The sequence below is a fragment of the Ornithodoros turicata genome, chromosome 3 (assembly GCF_037126465.1).
Source record: "Ornithodoros turicata isolate Travis chromosome 3, ASM3712646v1, whole genome shotgun sequence".
In the NCBI taxonomy this organism is placed as follows: Eukaryota; Metazoa; Arthropoda; class Arachnida; order Ixodida; family Argasidae; genus Ornithodoros; species Ornithodoros turicata.
Genome location: NC_088203.1, coordinates 103739412 through 103754513, shown reverse-complemented (window position 1 = coordinate 103754513; position 15102 = coordinate 103739412). Strand labels below are relative to the sequence as shown.

General features: G+C 44.6%; 1 protein-coding gene across 2 annotated transcripts in view; it reads right to left on the bottom strand.

The window, feature by feature from the left end:
• Positions 1–589: 589 nt before the first annotated feature.
• Positions 590–15102, bottom strand: part of LOC135389074 (fibrillin-2-like) — a 61747-nt gene continuing 47234 nt past the window's right edge. For both annotated transcript variants that reach the window (XM_064619039.1, XM_064619040.1), the window contains 17 exons: positions 14428–14553; positions 12973–13095; positions 12722–12844; positions 11975–12097; positions 11785–11913; positions 11528–11680; positions 10361–10414; positions 10153–10278; positions 8933–9055; positions 8724–8840; positions 7662–7790; positions 7474–7593; positions 4614–4733; positions 4428–4539; positions 2757–3021; positions 2508–2695; positions 590–999 (listed from right to left, as the gene is read on the bottom strand). In XM_064619039.1, the coding sequence (XP_064475109.1) occupies positions 852–999; positions 2508–2695; positions 2757–3021; positions 4428–4539; positions 4614–4733; positions 7474–7593; positions 7662–7790; positions 8724–8840; positions 8933–9055; positions 10153–10278; positions 10361–10414; positions 11528–11680; positions 11785–11913; positions 11975–12097; positions 12722–12844; positions 12973–13095; positions 14428–14553 (2279 nt within the window). In that variant the 3' untranslated portion in view covers positions 590–851. The remainder of the gene's footprint in view (positions 1000–2507; positions 2696–2756; positions 3022–4427; positions 4540–4613; positions 4734–7473; positions 7594–7661; positions 7791–8723; positions 8841–8932; positions 9056–10152; positions 10279–10360; positions 10415–11527; positions 11681–11784; positions 11914–11974; positions 12098–12721; positions 12845–12972; positions 13096–14427; positions 14554–15102) is intronic.

The window sequence follows — 15102 nt, the reverse complement described above, 5'->3', positions numbered from 1 at the left end:
CTGTCTGTCATCATCTTTGCTGCAGCACTTTTATGTTCTCCTGCTGTTCTTCTGTTTCACCATCTCTTTGGTGCACCTGTCATGCCATTAGGATTAAAGCCTTAAGTTTTTTGGGAAATATTTTTTAAAATAAATTCGGGGAGTAAAATCGGGTAAACAAACATGTGCTCTAAATTCGGGTGTAAAAAACTTTCAGTGCACTAAATTTGAGGCGAACTCGGGCTCAGTTACTCAAACTAACTGAACTAATTCGGTACAAATGGTGATGTAACTGCGTTTGCTGCCACACAAGTTAGCGTGCGTTGCTACAGACCTCTCGGTGAGGGCAATTTGCCAGGTAAAAGTCGGGCTTCACCCTAAAGAGTCAACCTTCAATTCAGGGTGCAAATTTGGGGAAGAATCGAGCTACATAAACCCCAAAACTTCAGGTTCTAATTATGATACACCAGGCACAAAAAATACGAGTACTTCACACAAAAGGCAGTTTTTCTATGCGTTGGTATGGTAGCGTGAGTGAGGAGTGACCCGTGTTTGCGTACATTTCTTACTGTCAAGCTGTGGTCATCCAAAAAATTGCACGGATTTCGTCTTGGTGAATAATTGCGTTTTATTTGCAATATTAACATTATACAACTTCAGTATGAATAATAGAAAATAAATGCCTCAGTTTTTCTTTTTTTTTTCCCTCCCAGAACAAAAACGACCGAAAACTGGTGGTGCATCGACACCTGTACAAAAATACCCCCCCCAGAGGAACAGAATGCGTGACAAAGTGTGAGCTCTAAGTCCCCCCCATGGCAGCACAAAACCAAAACTAAGGCTGATCCCCATGATGGTGTTTTGATGTGACCTCAAGTGACGACAACTTCAAGTCTGAGTCGAAAGGGTGCCACATGGTGCGCGGATTCTCCAACAGAGGGTGTGCGACTCCCGACGTACACCTTGTAAGTGCGAGTCTCTCGGAGCTGCCGGGCGAGTCGCAGGATAATTCCATCGTCACTGTAAAAACATGTGTGTACAGGTCAGAGACGAGTTCTTGTTGTGTTTGTGGTTATTTTTGTACTAGCGTCATTGACACACGTGATGCTCCAATAATTGTTGCTGTGCTCCTGGTAACATACCCGTAACATATTATATTTATTTTATTAACACCCTCAAGGCATAGCAAGTCGAGGCAAGGCATAAGATAACTTCTGGTAACACGAGATAATGAAAATCAAAATTAATTATGTAATTTTTAGATATCAATATTAGAGCTCAATTGTCAATACGAAAGTGGAAGCTGGTAACGTACAAATTGGAATTTATATACTGAAAGATTGGCTAGGAAGCAAGCGAGCTGGTGACTAGAATACATGAGGAAATGGACACACACCGACAAAGTCTCTTTTTCTGTGTGCAGGGGTGGGGGTAGAAATCATGCATTTGGAAGAGGGAAACAAGGGATAAATCCATCTCCCCTATGTAAGGTCCCCATAGAACTCCCCAAGAAAAAAATATTTTTCTGGCTACCGTCCTGTCTGTGTGTGTCCATTTTTTGTCGTCTCCCTAGTCTCGGGGGTTATTTTTTTCCGTGTGGAATTTGTCATGGTACTTTGCAATGTAAGACTTGTCCTTCAGGGAACTGTGCATCCTTTTTTTAAAGCCGCTTATGCATGAATAGTTAAAAAAATGACATTGATTTCATTTACCAGTATCCTTGTTTATAGCATGTCATTTACTTTTTAGTGTTATAAACCGTGCAACAAAGTTGTTGGAACATCGCCCGTTGTTTTTCATGGTCACTGTCAATAAACGGCATGAAATGTTTATGACAATCTCTTAGTATTGCTAATAAAAAAAATTGCGCATTATTCGTATTTCATTTGGCATTTCAGCATTCTGGTGATGCCAGGGTTTACTGTGCTCTGGACTGAGAAAAAAGTAAGTTATTAGTATAAACAAGCAAAATTCACAAGTATGATTCAGTTTTCCACGATGTTGGTGTTTTCGAAAAAAGCTGTCCCTGGGGGCACCTTCATTCCCTCACTTCTGACATCACTGTCAAAAATCATCACACACAGAAAACACTTGGTTGGTTGAAAACCAAGTTGGACTGGAAATATAAGTTTGGCATTCATTAAGTTTGTGCATTAGGATATGACTGGGCAGGGCCAGGCACGACTTTTCTTCCATGAGTATGCAGGGCATGTACTTGACTGCATGCTTGCCATTTGGCAAAGACAAGTGTGAACAGTTGAAATATGGCAGTCGTCGTGTTGTGTTTGTCCCTTTGTATGTTGCAGCCTCCAAACAATTACTCTCCAACCAGTGTGAAGACACAAACCACGTAAGCCCTAGGAACGCATGACAAAACGAGCCCATGTGCAGTCTTTTTTTGGTTGCATATGATCACACTCACAGCGGCTTGTTCATATCTATGTGATATGGCAACCAAATTCAAAGACAAAGGACTCTGGTTTGAGGCTTAGGACGAGACTTATTGTTAGGACCGGAAAACTGCATACCTGGGAATAGCTTCGAAGAATGTTCGATCGGCACCGTGGAGTACCCTGTAGTTTGTGTCATTCTTTAAGTAGTTGATAGCGGGCAGCACCTCCAAAATGGGTACTCCAGGGAAGGCTTTTTTCAGTGGCAGATGAATTTTTATTGCGTCCATACGCGACCTAGCGTGACGATGCTTGTGTCGTGATGTCTGAAAATATGTGGAGCGACGTTATTGACTCTTGACGCAAGGATCGCAAACAAATGTTTACATTTGGGTGCGATAGCCTCCTTTGAAGCCTCCTGACTGGAACGGAAGTTCGGCCTCCACTCTTCACACGTGGTGTTCTTCTGTGGCGAAGAGACGCCGACCTCGGGGATCCACCGTTCAGCTTGCACGTGTAACATCCTTCGGTCGATATGATGTTGTCCTTGTCGGTGGGTGAATAGGAACCAAGTTGAAGGTTGGGAATGAGTCCATTCTCTCCAAGTTCGCCATTTGGGATGATGGAATGGGAAATCGTTGACAGGCAGTGGCTATAGTCAGTATGTGTATCTTTTAGGTACATCGAAAACAAGCAATTCCTCATACAGGTTAGTCTAGGCGGATGAGATGGTAATGTATGTTGAAGGAGTTGAGAGTATATGTATAGGGCCAAAGGATACCCCTGGTGCTGTGTAAGCAGAACCACATGAACGAATACTACTGCACAGAAATGAGACGCAGGATGCGAGGAAGGAATTCTTCACGACCAATTTGAACTTGTGGGAGGCGCACAATGTTAAACAAAAGTGGTTTTCTACAGCAGCATCTGACTCATTTGTGGACATTGTGGAACGGTCCATTTCACACGCTGAACAGGACACGCCAAAGCTAGTACACAACCTCCCATAAAGCCTAAATACACTAGAGTCTCTATCCACAAGGAACAAGGCTTTCTCGCCTTTTTGAAAGCTATCATTTATGAAAAAAAAAAAATCGGTCGAGCCCGTTTATAACGATATTGACGGGAATGCGAAATCCGATCGTTATATCAGAGTATCGTTATACATGAACTTTCGCGATATCTCAGTTCGGGATCACTTCAACGAAGTAGAACGCCGCTGAACTGAACATGCACGTTTGTTGAGGACAACATAACCGACTATGTCACGTGAGGCTCTGCACCTTTTGAGATAGACGACTTCGTCCGTTGCTCGTCATCATCATTCTCACTATCGAACTGCACTGTCCATCGGGCAGAGTGATGGCCGCCGTGTGGCAGACAAAGTTGCGTGTGAGTAGCCGGCACACATTTTTGGGACGATATCCACCACACGAATTTTCTTTCGATATCTGGATCGAGTGAACACAGAAACTGTGGAAAACAACAGGATCCAAAACATTCCAACAAACGCTTGTGGACGACGAATATGGCAACATTGGTGTGCGTCACTCGCTTTGTACGCGCCCCATGCGTTTCGGGTGGTCTACTCGCAGGCGTTTCTTCGCTGCGCGTGCATTGCAAGGCCATGGCGTGCATGCGAGGTTTTGACGTTGACAAAACTTCCTACGCGTTTCCGGCTTTATGCGACAATAAACGCACCGCGTTCTCACCTTTTTGCTCATGGAGGCTAAGGGTTTTGAAAATGCCTCCTGAATTGGTTTTGAATGAAAAAATATATATATATATATATCGAACCTTGCTTCCCCATTTTCACGCGTTTTACCGGCCGTCGGGAGAATTCTGATCGCTACACGCGAACAAACGCATTCACGACGATCGTCATCGACATCGATGCCTTGTTTACGTGTACTTCAATGGGTGAGCTGACGGGAACCAGCAATTTGATCATAATATCGGTGTCATCGTTATATCGAAGATCGTAATAAACGGACTCGACCATATTTGCAAGGTATCACAGTCTACTTGGTTTAATAAAAATATGTCGCAGTGGCATACCCCTGCCTGTAAGGGCGATAGTTCTCTGGGCACTTGCATTGAAACTGACCACTTCCAGAAACTGTGCATCCATAGATACACGGGCTGCTGTCGCAGGCATCTGTGCTTGAATCTGGAATAATTTTCCACGTCATTAGGCACCCTCCGTAAAGGCACTTCAAAGCACAAGTCCCCATGGGATCGTACCAATACAAGCTTGCAACTCGTCGTCGTACGTAAATCCTGTCGGGCATGTGCAGTGAAAGCCTCCTAATGTGTTGTGACACAATGCTGAACCACATGGCCTTGACAGGCATTCGTTGTCGTCTGCAAAACAAACAGAAAGCGCTCTTGAGCCCCTCTGTATAATGCATGGTGTTGGTAGTCGTCTCGCGCAAATAAGATAATCCTAATTGAAATTAATTATGTATTTCCTCCTCACCCCATTCATTTCCCCCTTTCTCTGATGTACATCAGTATAAATATCTGTACCAAGTGTTAAATGGTATCATACCTGATGAAGGGCGGGCTCCGTCCGAAAGCTTGTTTTCTTTTGTTTTTTTTTAGAAAAACGAAATATTGGAATGTTTCAATCTCTTTAAATACTTATCTTTTTCGCTATAGTACAAATAAGACGAATCGAATGCTGAGGGTTTCGGAATCGTAGCAGGCTACACCAACCTCTCATTATAAGAACGTACGTATAATTACACCCGTTATTTGGTTACATTTTGCGGGTTACATTACAACGTTACGATTGGAGCTAAACAAACCCAGGGGGTTCTGAACCGGCGGGGAATTGCCCCTGGGGAAGGGATTCGAGAATATCGGGGTGGGGGGGGGGGGGGGGAGGATGACATAACTCTCAGAAAAAGAGAAGTGAAACGGGAAATAATTGCAGCATTTAGTCCCTTTGCTTGTAATTACTCCCCATTTTCATATCTCATTTATTCATATACGTATAATATCCAAGACAAATGCGTGGAGGTGGCCAAAAAGCAGCGCAAGACTGCTTGATTTTAGTCCCCTGATCCCGAAATTTACTCTCCAGGACTGAAAATAGTCACTAGAACTTAGCAAGTGGTCTCGTTAATGCAACAGTCTACGTAAATATGTGCTCGTCGTGAATTTGATGGAATACGGCTATATAACTTAACTAACTTGTCAATTTTCCACCCACACAGAGTAAGAAATAGCGGTTCTTTCTTGCCGAATTGCGCCCTATTCACGTCGCAATATTTTATATCACCCGACATATCACTGTTGACGGCTTAATTTGACGTATTTTCATTAACGCACACGAATTGTGTACCAAGGACTACCGTGAAATGCAGTCTCCACTCTGTGACATTCCTTCAGTCCCATGCATTTACTCCCGAAAGGGATAAATTTGTGGCAGTACATTTAGCGCCCCCCCCCCCAAAAAAAAAGAATAAAAATTTTAATGAATTTTTTTTCCTTCTAAGAGTGCACTACGTAACATTCGCCGCAAATCGGTCGTTGCGCGCGCTCTGTGTATTATACAGGGTGTTTATTTTTATAATTTGCAGATTTGTTTTTATAAAAAGGCTCTGAGGGCAGCGTAGATGTCGTTTTTGTTGTTGAGTTTCCAAGGTCAGGCAGACATCCTCTCGAAGAAAGTATGCAACTACGAGATGGCGAACTAACTAAAATTAATTAATGAACTCTTTAAGCAGGAGATTTCGGGCAAAAGCGGTATAGCAGAATGAGAGAGTATCCTCGTTAGAAAGACATTCCACATTTTAAAAATCTCGAAACACGCACGTGCGTTAAAATATTAATCCCGGAATTTTGATATGCAAATGAGCCGACACCGAAACCTCGGCGACCAGGAACGCGGGGAACACAGCGCTCCTTTCACGTCAGAGAGCCACGTGACTTGGAGCGAGAGGCTTAAGAAGTGCCTGCCCTCCGCGTCCTCTTATTGGCCGGCATCCAGGAGGCGGAGCCTCCCTCGCTCTTGGTCAGCAAACGCAAGGATAGTCGGTGGGGGATGATTGAGGATAAGGAGATGATTGGTGTAGGTGCCGCTCAGCTGGCCAGATAAAACCGCTTTCCGGCCCAGATAAGACTCCGTCGGCGAGAGTGATGGGCTCTTCAGGCACGCTTTTTCGGTTTCAGCTCATTTGCATATCAAAATTCGGGGACAACTGCATAATTTCTTGGAGAAGATGTCCGCCCGGCAGTATAACTCAACTGCAAAAACGATAAGTTGATAAAACGACATTTATGCGGTTGTCATAGATTTTTATTAGAATTCTGTAAAGGGTATAAAAATAAACACCCTGTATAATAGACCTCTCCCTGTTTGTAAACAAATGACGTCATAGTGTTCGACAGCACCAACATTTGGTAGACATGAACCATGCTCGAAGCTAGGGGGCGAACAAGGTCGCGCCCGAAAGCCACGGTCTTGAGGAGATTACGATGGTCCCCGAAAGGGACGCGACCCCATTCGTGGAACCCAGCCCTCCCCTTGCGATTTGTTTCGGTTTCGGTCCGTCTACCAACGTCATGGTGACGTTTCTCGGGTAGAGGTCTATTCACAGGACATCTTCCTCGCCGGGAATGCCACGACGGTATGTCATGATGGCTCCTGGGTGGGTACATGGAAGGGCTATCTAGCGGGAAGGTCGCTCGCCACAAACAATAGACCTCTCCCTGTTTGTAAACAAATGACGTCATAGTGTTCGACAGCGCCACAAGTTTGGTAGAGTTGAACTGTGCTCGAAGCTTTAGGAAGAACAAGGTCGCGCCCGAAGACCACGGTCTTGAAGGGATCAGGATGGTCCCTGAAAGGGACGCGACCTTCAGTCCTACTTTTCTTTCAATAGGAGGCAGCGAGCAAGTACTAGCTATCCCCCTTCCGATCTGTTTCGGTTTCAGTCTGTCTACCAACGTCATGATGACGTTTCTCGGGTAGAGGCTTATACTTCCGCAGGAAACTCGGAAGAAGTAATATAATACGTCAAGCCTTATGCGTGTATTGCTTTGGAGTCATGGGGGCTAAAAGAGGCGCATAAAAGGTTGAGAACCACTGGCTAACCAATGCATTGATTCCTGTATGGGTGTTGCTTGTAACCACCGGGGCAGGTGCATCGGTAGGATCCAGCGACATTAGTACAGCCGTGTTGGCACTTGGACGGGTCTGAGCATTCGTCGGCATCTGGAGACATTAAAAATACACAATGAGAACTATGTTGGCGGAATGTCTCTTGTACGGATGAAATGTACCTTTGCATCCCTGTCCGTCCGGATCTGTGATGAACCCTCGGGGGCAGCTGCAGCGGTAGCTCCCGGGAGTGTTCGCGCACGATCCACGTGGCGCGCACAGATGGGGTTGCTCCTGACATTCGTTGACATCTGCAGGCAATGCATTGCTTGTATCGTGTACTTGCTATACGGTAGCCTCCAGGGATATTCCCAAACAGAGATCCCGAAGGGGAACGGAAGTGCGATGGAACTCCCTTTTTCGTGTTTAGGACTACAGTGATGCGTCGGCACGTTTCGGTATCCCAACGGAGTATTATTCTAATCATATGATTCACCCGTTTTTGTTAAAGCTATGACCTATACCTTGTTAGATTCACTCTTGTACCCCTCACAAAGTCTGGCTGGGACCTCCACCGTGCCTCCCAAAGGCTCTACCCCTTCCACCCAAATTTTATAATAACCATCCAATTGGAGGCGACAACGGTTTTGACACGGACAAACAAACACGTATACAGAGAAACGTCCGTGTCTAAACCGTTGTCTCCTCCAAATGAATATGTGCCAACCCCTTTAGTTCAATTTTTATAATAACCGTCTAGTCTTCTTCTGAATCTCGTTTTGCCAGACTGTCTAGCACGTGCGTCAATTGTTGCTTTAATAATACAGTATTACATCAATGCACAGCTTTCTAGCGGATTCCGCTTACAACGATGTCAGAGTTTGTATATCCTCATGTACGGATGTAGTCTGTTCAGATGTAAATGGAATTGGTGCATGGTTCCGCACGATGTTCTCAAGTGGAGCAGAGATAGCAGTGATAGAATCTCGTGCAAGGTAATACAATACAATACAATACAATGCAATGCAATGCAATGCAATGCAATGCAATGCAATGAGACCGGTTCTGCTCCTGACACCTCGTTCTATACAGTCCCTCTCATATATTTATGATAGGTGGAAATAACACAAAACGCATGATCCAGGAATGTAATTGCTTGAGTAGAGGATACGTTAACCGTAAGCGACTCCACGACTACGTATCAACGTGTGACGCTTCGGATGCGATGCACAAACGACGCTCACCAGTACACTGTGTTCCTTTCATGGCGTATCCATCTTTGCACGTGCAGCGGTAGCTTCCCGGCGTGTTGGTGCACACGTGTTCACATTTGTTGCTGCTTGTTACGCACTCGTCGATATCTGTAAGGCCATTCAGATCGGCAGAACATTTTTTACCTCTAATTGTTTATGAGTTGAGGAGGAAAATTCTGGCAGGTAAATGAAGCGCGTACCTTTACAGCTGATTCCGTCTGGAGCCAGTGTGAAGCCAGGTTCGCAAGAGCAGAAGTAACTGCCCTCCGTATTGTGACACTTGAACTTGCAGGGTGAGATCAGCTGGTCACACTCATTGATGTCTGGGAAAGAAACGCCGCATTGAATTACACGGACATAGGGTGATTTGAGAGGCCGAGTTGGATGGTGGTGGTGATACGACGATGTGTCGAAACATGTGTAATACACTGTGCTTGACAATTTTGTGTCAATACATGCGTTGTATCACGGCCAACCAGCAAGTCAAATGGAGGATGTCGTCTGCCCGTACAGTATTCTCAGGTATATATCACGTTTTCTTCTATTCGGAGGCCGAACGTGTCGCAGTGTGCGACTGCAGTAATCTATTGAATGATGGCAGTCGACGAAAAGATACCAGCGGTGGGGTTCGAACCCACACCCTCTGATTGCTTAATGAGTCATTAGGAATACATCAGAAACTCAACGGCTAATGTGTTTTGACATTAGACTTTCATAAAAAATTCCGTAAAGGTTTGACATTAACTTTTCTGATGAGAAATTGACATAGGTATTCTGTTGAACTCTTAATGCACTACACCATTAATAAGACACGGGTGCTGGTTTTTCCAGTAATATCCAGAACCAAACTGTTTCCTAACCTTAACCCATGTCTGCTTTGCTATACTTATTTCAGATTAATGCACTGAGAGTTAATTGTTACTTAGATTTACAGAAACATGACAGGTAATAATTTCACAACAATAATTTCTGTTTACAGGAGGTTGTTTGATAGTCGGAGTAGGACAGTAGCCGGACGGTAGGACAAACACAGTGCCGGCACTGTGTTTGTCCTTCTATGTTTGATTGCCTGATCCACTACAACGCTATACAGCTGTAAGCAGTTCATTTAAAATAAGTAGAATTGTGCGGGAAACGAAATTGCTTATTTTCTGCACAATTGAAGCCCAGAAAAGAAAAACAGGTCAGGCGCTTGGGAACGGCTCGCGTACCCTCACATCGTATTATTAAAGCAAGCTTAAATAAGCAAAAGTGCGTGCTCGTAAACCAAACCGCAAGTCGGTTTCTCCGCCTTGTGCCGAGCTGCACGTACAGGAGCGTTTATGCTAACAGAAATACTGCACATTTCACTATATGTGTTTCATAAATGGAAGGAACGCTTCGTGTAATACGAGCAGCGATGAGAACTGAAAAGTCATACCTATGCAGTGAGTCCCAGAGTGATCAGTCTTGTAACCCCGGTTGCAAGCGCAGCGGTACGAGCCAAATGTGTTAATGCAGCGTCCATTTTGGCACAACCCGGGCATCATTTCACACTCGTTCACATCTATAACACACGTGATACTTATCTGACAAGGCACCCTATACCTTGAGATGTTATATTATGATGCTTTAGATTTCTTACGCACCATGTCCGGTCTTGTTGAAGCCCTTCCCATGGGGACAAAGGTCAGCGTATTCTTCTGTTGAGTGAAAAACTCAGTCAGTCAGTCACTAAATAAGCTACGCTGACTCTAATTGTAGTTACTCTGCCGATAAATTGCCAGTATCGGTTTCTTCAGTTCACAGCATAAGAGCACTTTAAAAGGTTTCGAATAGACGAGAAGCACACGAATATTGCCTTTGCGACGCGTAGTTTAGTTTATTTCCCGATTTCACGGCTTTATTTAATTCGTCACTTCACTCAGCTGCGCTTCACTGTATTTATCTCTATAGGTAAAATACGTTTTCGAAAACGACCTCACCACGAAGCTACGTAAGAGCGTATGAATTACACTAAGAACGTTTGCGTTATTTTCATCGGAAGTATAATAGTCTCATTTTAAAACTAAACGAAATACTCTATAAAACGCGTATAAAATCCCACGTTTCACTGGTTCCACCTGCTGTTCGTAATTTCTTGGACGGTCCGAATATTCGTCGGACTCTATACGTGGCAAAAATATCTGACGACAGCGTGGCTAAGACTCGGTGAATCGGCGGTGGATTAAAAGAAAAAGGAAATAAGGTTCGTTGACTTGTACCGTACACTTTAAGAAAAAAATGAGTAAAACGGGGAGTAATTGCAGTTCTACTCCCCTAGTCTGCAATTACTCCCCATTTTAGTCCCCTAACCCAACATTTAGTCCCGACGTTTACTCCCCAGGACTGCAAATTGTCACTAAACTTCGCGAATGGTCACCTGAATGCAAAAGTCTACGTAAATATGTGCCCTTGGTCAATTTGAACAACATACGGCTGTAAAGCTCAGACAACGTAGCAATTTTCCAGCCACACAGAGTAAGAAACAGTTAGCGCATCGTTCTTCGCAAATTGTGCCCTATGCATGGCGCAAGATTTTATATCGCTCGATATATCACCGTTGACGGTTTGCTTCAAAGTATCTTCATGCATGCGCACCAATTATGTACCTGGGACTCTTACAACAGCGCGTGAAATGCGGTCTTCACTCTGTGACATTCATTTACTCCAGAAAGGGACTATTTTTTGTGGCAGTGCAATTACTCCCCAAAAGGAGTAAAACCACTCCTTTTTTTTTTCTTAGAGTGTAAACGATATGAAAGAATAGGACTTACGTGAAGCACGATGCGGACACAGCTCACAGTGGAGACCCCAAGCCGCTCCCAGGCCACAGCAACAATCCACGCGGGACATCTCCAACAAGGCAGTCGCTGGAAGGGGACACATTCCACCCGGCGCATGCCCGAAGCACACACCGATCCTGGTATCTGGAACAAAAAACAGATAACGGCAAAAGGGCTGGTAAATTAAACCTCAAGCATAGGGAGGGAAACAACATTTCCCTATAGTACACCGGCGGTATATGACCTACCGATGCATTCTTTCTGGTCCGGACTGGATTCGTAACCGTCACTACACAGACAACGGTAGCTGCCATGAATGTTGACACAAGTGCCGTGGCTGCCGCAGATATCCGCGCTTTCCTGGCACTCGTTTATATCTACGGGTTGCAATCGTTAGCGAGACCCGTAACTGCTTTGCACCGGTAAACAGCGTCTTACCTGCGCATTCGCCGTTGTACCCTATGGGCTTCATCCCGTCTCCACAGACGCAGTGGAAAGTACCCACGGCGTTCTTGCATTCGAAGGGACAGTTGTGGGTACCGAGTGCACACTCGTCGATGTCTGACACCAAGAAACGACATGGAAACATTACTACTATACAGACTTGTGCCCGTTACTCCAAAAAAGTAATTGATTACCGTTACCGTTACTCTTCTAGCAAAAGTAATTGGTTACCGTTACAAATTACATGACTCAAAATGTAATTGAGTAACGAGTATAAAAGTAACGCGTTACTCGGGCCGTTACTTTCAATTCATGCAAAAATTTCCGCCCTTGTGTGCTTCGAAAAAAAAAAACAAAAAAGAAAGAAAAACCCCAACTCCCAAATGATTGGGACAGCTGAAATAGTGCGCGTGAGAAGTAACAATAATAGTTTTCCCGCTCACTACAGTGGAATAGCCCAACAAAGACACAGGAAATTTGTCACAGAGCATTGTTATTTTGAGTCACTGTAATTCAAAAGTAACTGATTACTCGGTAATTGATTACTCAAAATTGTAATAGAATTACTTGAAAAATTACGCGTTCGAAAATGTAATTGATTACTCGAAAAATTACTCAAAAAAGTAATTGATTACAAGTAACGCAATTACTTGTAACGCGTTACGTACTAGTCTGCTACTATATATACAGATGTTGCTGTACTCAGAGTACAATACTGTACTACTGATTACTACACCATACCTTCGCAGTGTTTGCCATCCGCAGCCAGAGCGTATCCGTAGGGACAGGTGCAACGGAAAGAGCCTGGAGTATTTTGGCATCTGAAGGCACAGTCGGCGAGTCCCAGCACACATTCGTTCACATCTGAGGGAAAGAAAATGGCATTGGACGTGAGAGGAGTTCGTGCTAACGTCTTTCAAGAACGGTTACGTGATAAAGAGATTAACAATGACACGATGCGAAATTGATATGCGTTGTCCATTCGAACTTGCCTTCGCAAATATGCGTGATTCCTGGAGCAAACCCTTGACGACAGTCGCACTCGAAGCCTCCGACAGTGTTTGAACATGTACCGTTCCCGCACATGCTGGGATTCGCCTTACATTCGTCCTCGTCTGTGACAAATTGAAGAACATACATAATGCGAGTGGAGCAGCAGCACTCTACAGAAGTCTACAATGGCGCGTAAAGATCCGCACATGAACCTGCGTAGATTGTAAAAATTAAAACGCGCGGAGAGAAAAGTAATATTTTGAGATTTTTAGGTTGTGGTGGTGTTGGGTGCTTCACTCTAACTCCCCATACAGTAGCAGCCTTTTACAAACCTCGCCTGTGCTAGAAAGGTGTAGAGCATGTTGGTTCAAACCGTTGTGGAAAGGTACATAAGAAAAGTGTTCAGTCCCAGTCTTATGAGCGTTCTATAATCATCACTTGTCTTTGTGTTTCGAGATCTTGACAGCGCTCCGGAGCACTTCGAATCAACTAGAAAGCTTGTAAGTTTTTTGTAAGTTTAAGTACGCGATCTGCATGCTCTGACAAATTCTTTGCCGAGCAATCACCTAATGAATATCGGTACCGACCCTTAAAGATGATCTAGACTCACACATATTCATGATGTGCCTGTGAGACGCCTTGAAATGTGTGAAAAGTGCTGCAAAGCATCACCGTAGTGACCTTGCCGTCGTCACGACTATAGCAAAAAAAAAAAAAAAAAAAAAAAAAAAGATGGATATAGGATGAAGGGCGGAGATGCGCAGAGGGTGCATGAGTTCGTCGGGGAGAGCACAGTGTTAGATGGGTCGTTGGGAGCAAGACCTGACTTCCGCAGAAAGAGAATAAGGTTTCTTGCTTTAGCGGATCATTCGGCAGAAGAACCACCGGGGTAGTGATATGTCCGCTAGCGTGCCCGAGCTGGAGCGAGGGAGATGGGCTTCGCGCGCAGAATGGTATGCTCGGCAGTCTCGCAGGATGTGCTCGATTGTTTCAGGTTGTTGACAGTGGCCACAGCGGGCGTCACCCCTAGAGACGATCTTGAATAGTTGAGAGTTGGTGAACGAAGACCCACACGCTTAAAAATGAACTTCACCGCATAGCACGCTCCTAGCTTACTTATGATAAGTGTGACACTTAAGGTAAGTGTCACAAAAAAGGCGTACGCCTCCCATTTTCAACAAATCGGGGCAGATAACGATATCATTCGAGATGATGGTTGGCTAGGAGCGTGCTATGCGGTGAAGTTCATTTCTAAGCGTGCAGTACGGAGCCTATGGAGCATGGTCTGTATGCTTCGAGAAAGCACAACCGTCCTCTATTGACACGAAGCTCGCGAATTGCACCAAGCGCGCAAATTTTGCGCATATTCATTCCTCATTAGGATATTCAATATGCTTTCAATACTGTAGCTGCCAGGTTTTGCGCACTGGGGCATGGGTGGAGTGATGCAATACCTGTGCAGAGGTGTCCCGAAGAATCGAGTTTGTATCCCGGTCCACATTCGCAACGATACGAACCATCCGTGTTGATGCAACGGCCGTTCTTGCAGAGATCAGCGTTCATCATGCACTCGTTGATGTCTGAAAGAATAAACACACTTCGTGTTAGGCATATTCCATAATAATTGATATTGATATGTTTATTTATATTTTGCGCTTTCTTTCTTTCAGTACCTCAAACAAATAAAGAAAAGGAAATATTGCGAAATGAAAATAAACCTTTTCGGCTGCGGCGAGCACAGTTTGGACGATTTTGTGTGATAATCCTTGGCGTCGCGAGACAGCTGCGATAACAAGCGATGTTGGCCAGGGGTTAAAGGGGTTATCAGGACCATTAAGGGGGTTGCCCCATGTTATCCGGCATAAATGCAGAAGATGGTTATTTACATCGATGTGAATCTGCTTTCCAAGTTTAATAGCAAAGTGGGCAATAGAGGAGAAGAAATTCAGCACTGCGAATACCGAAACTCATCAGCAGGGGCGGATTTAAGGGGGGCGGGGGGGGAGGGGTACCGCCCCCCATACGGCTGTGTTCCCTATGTAAACACCCTATCTTCTGGATGATGCTGTGCCGCAAAGCACGAAATTTCCTTAAGACCGCCTCCCCTCATGACAGACCCTTAAATCCGC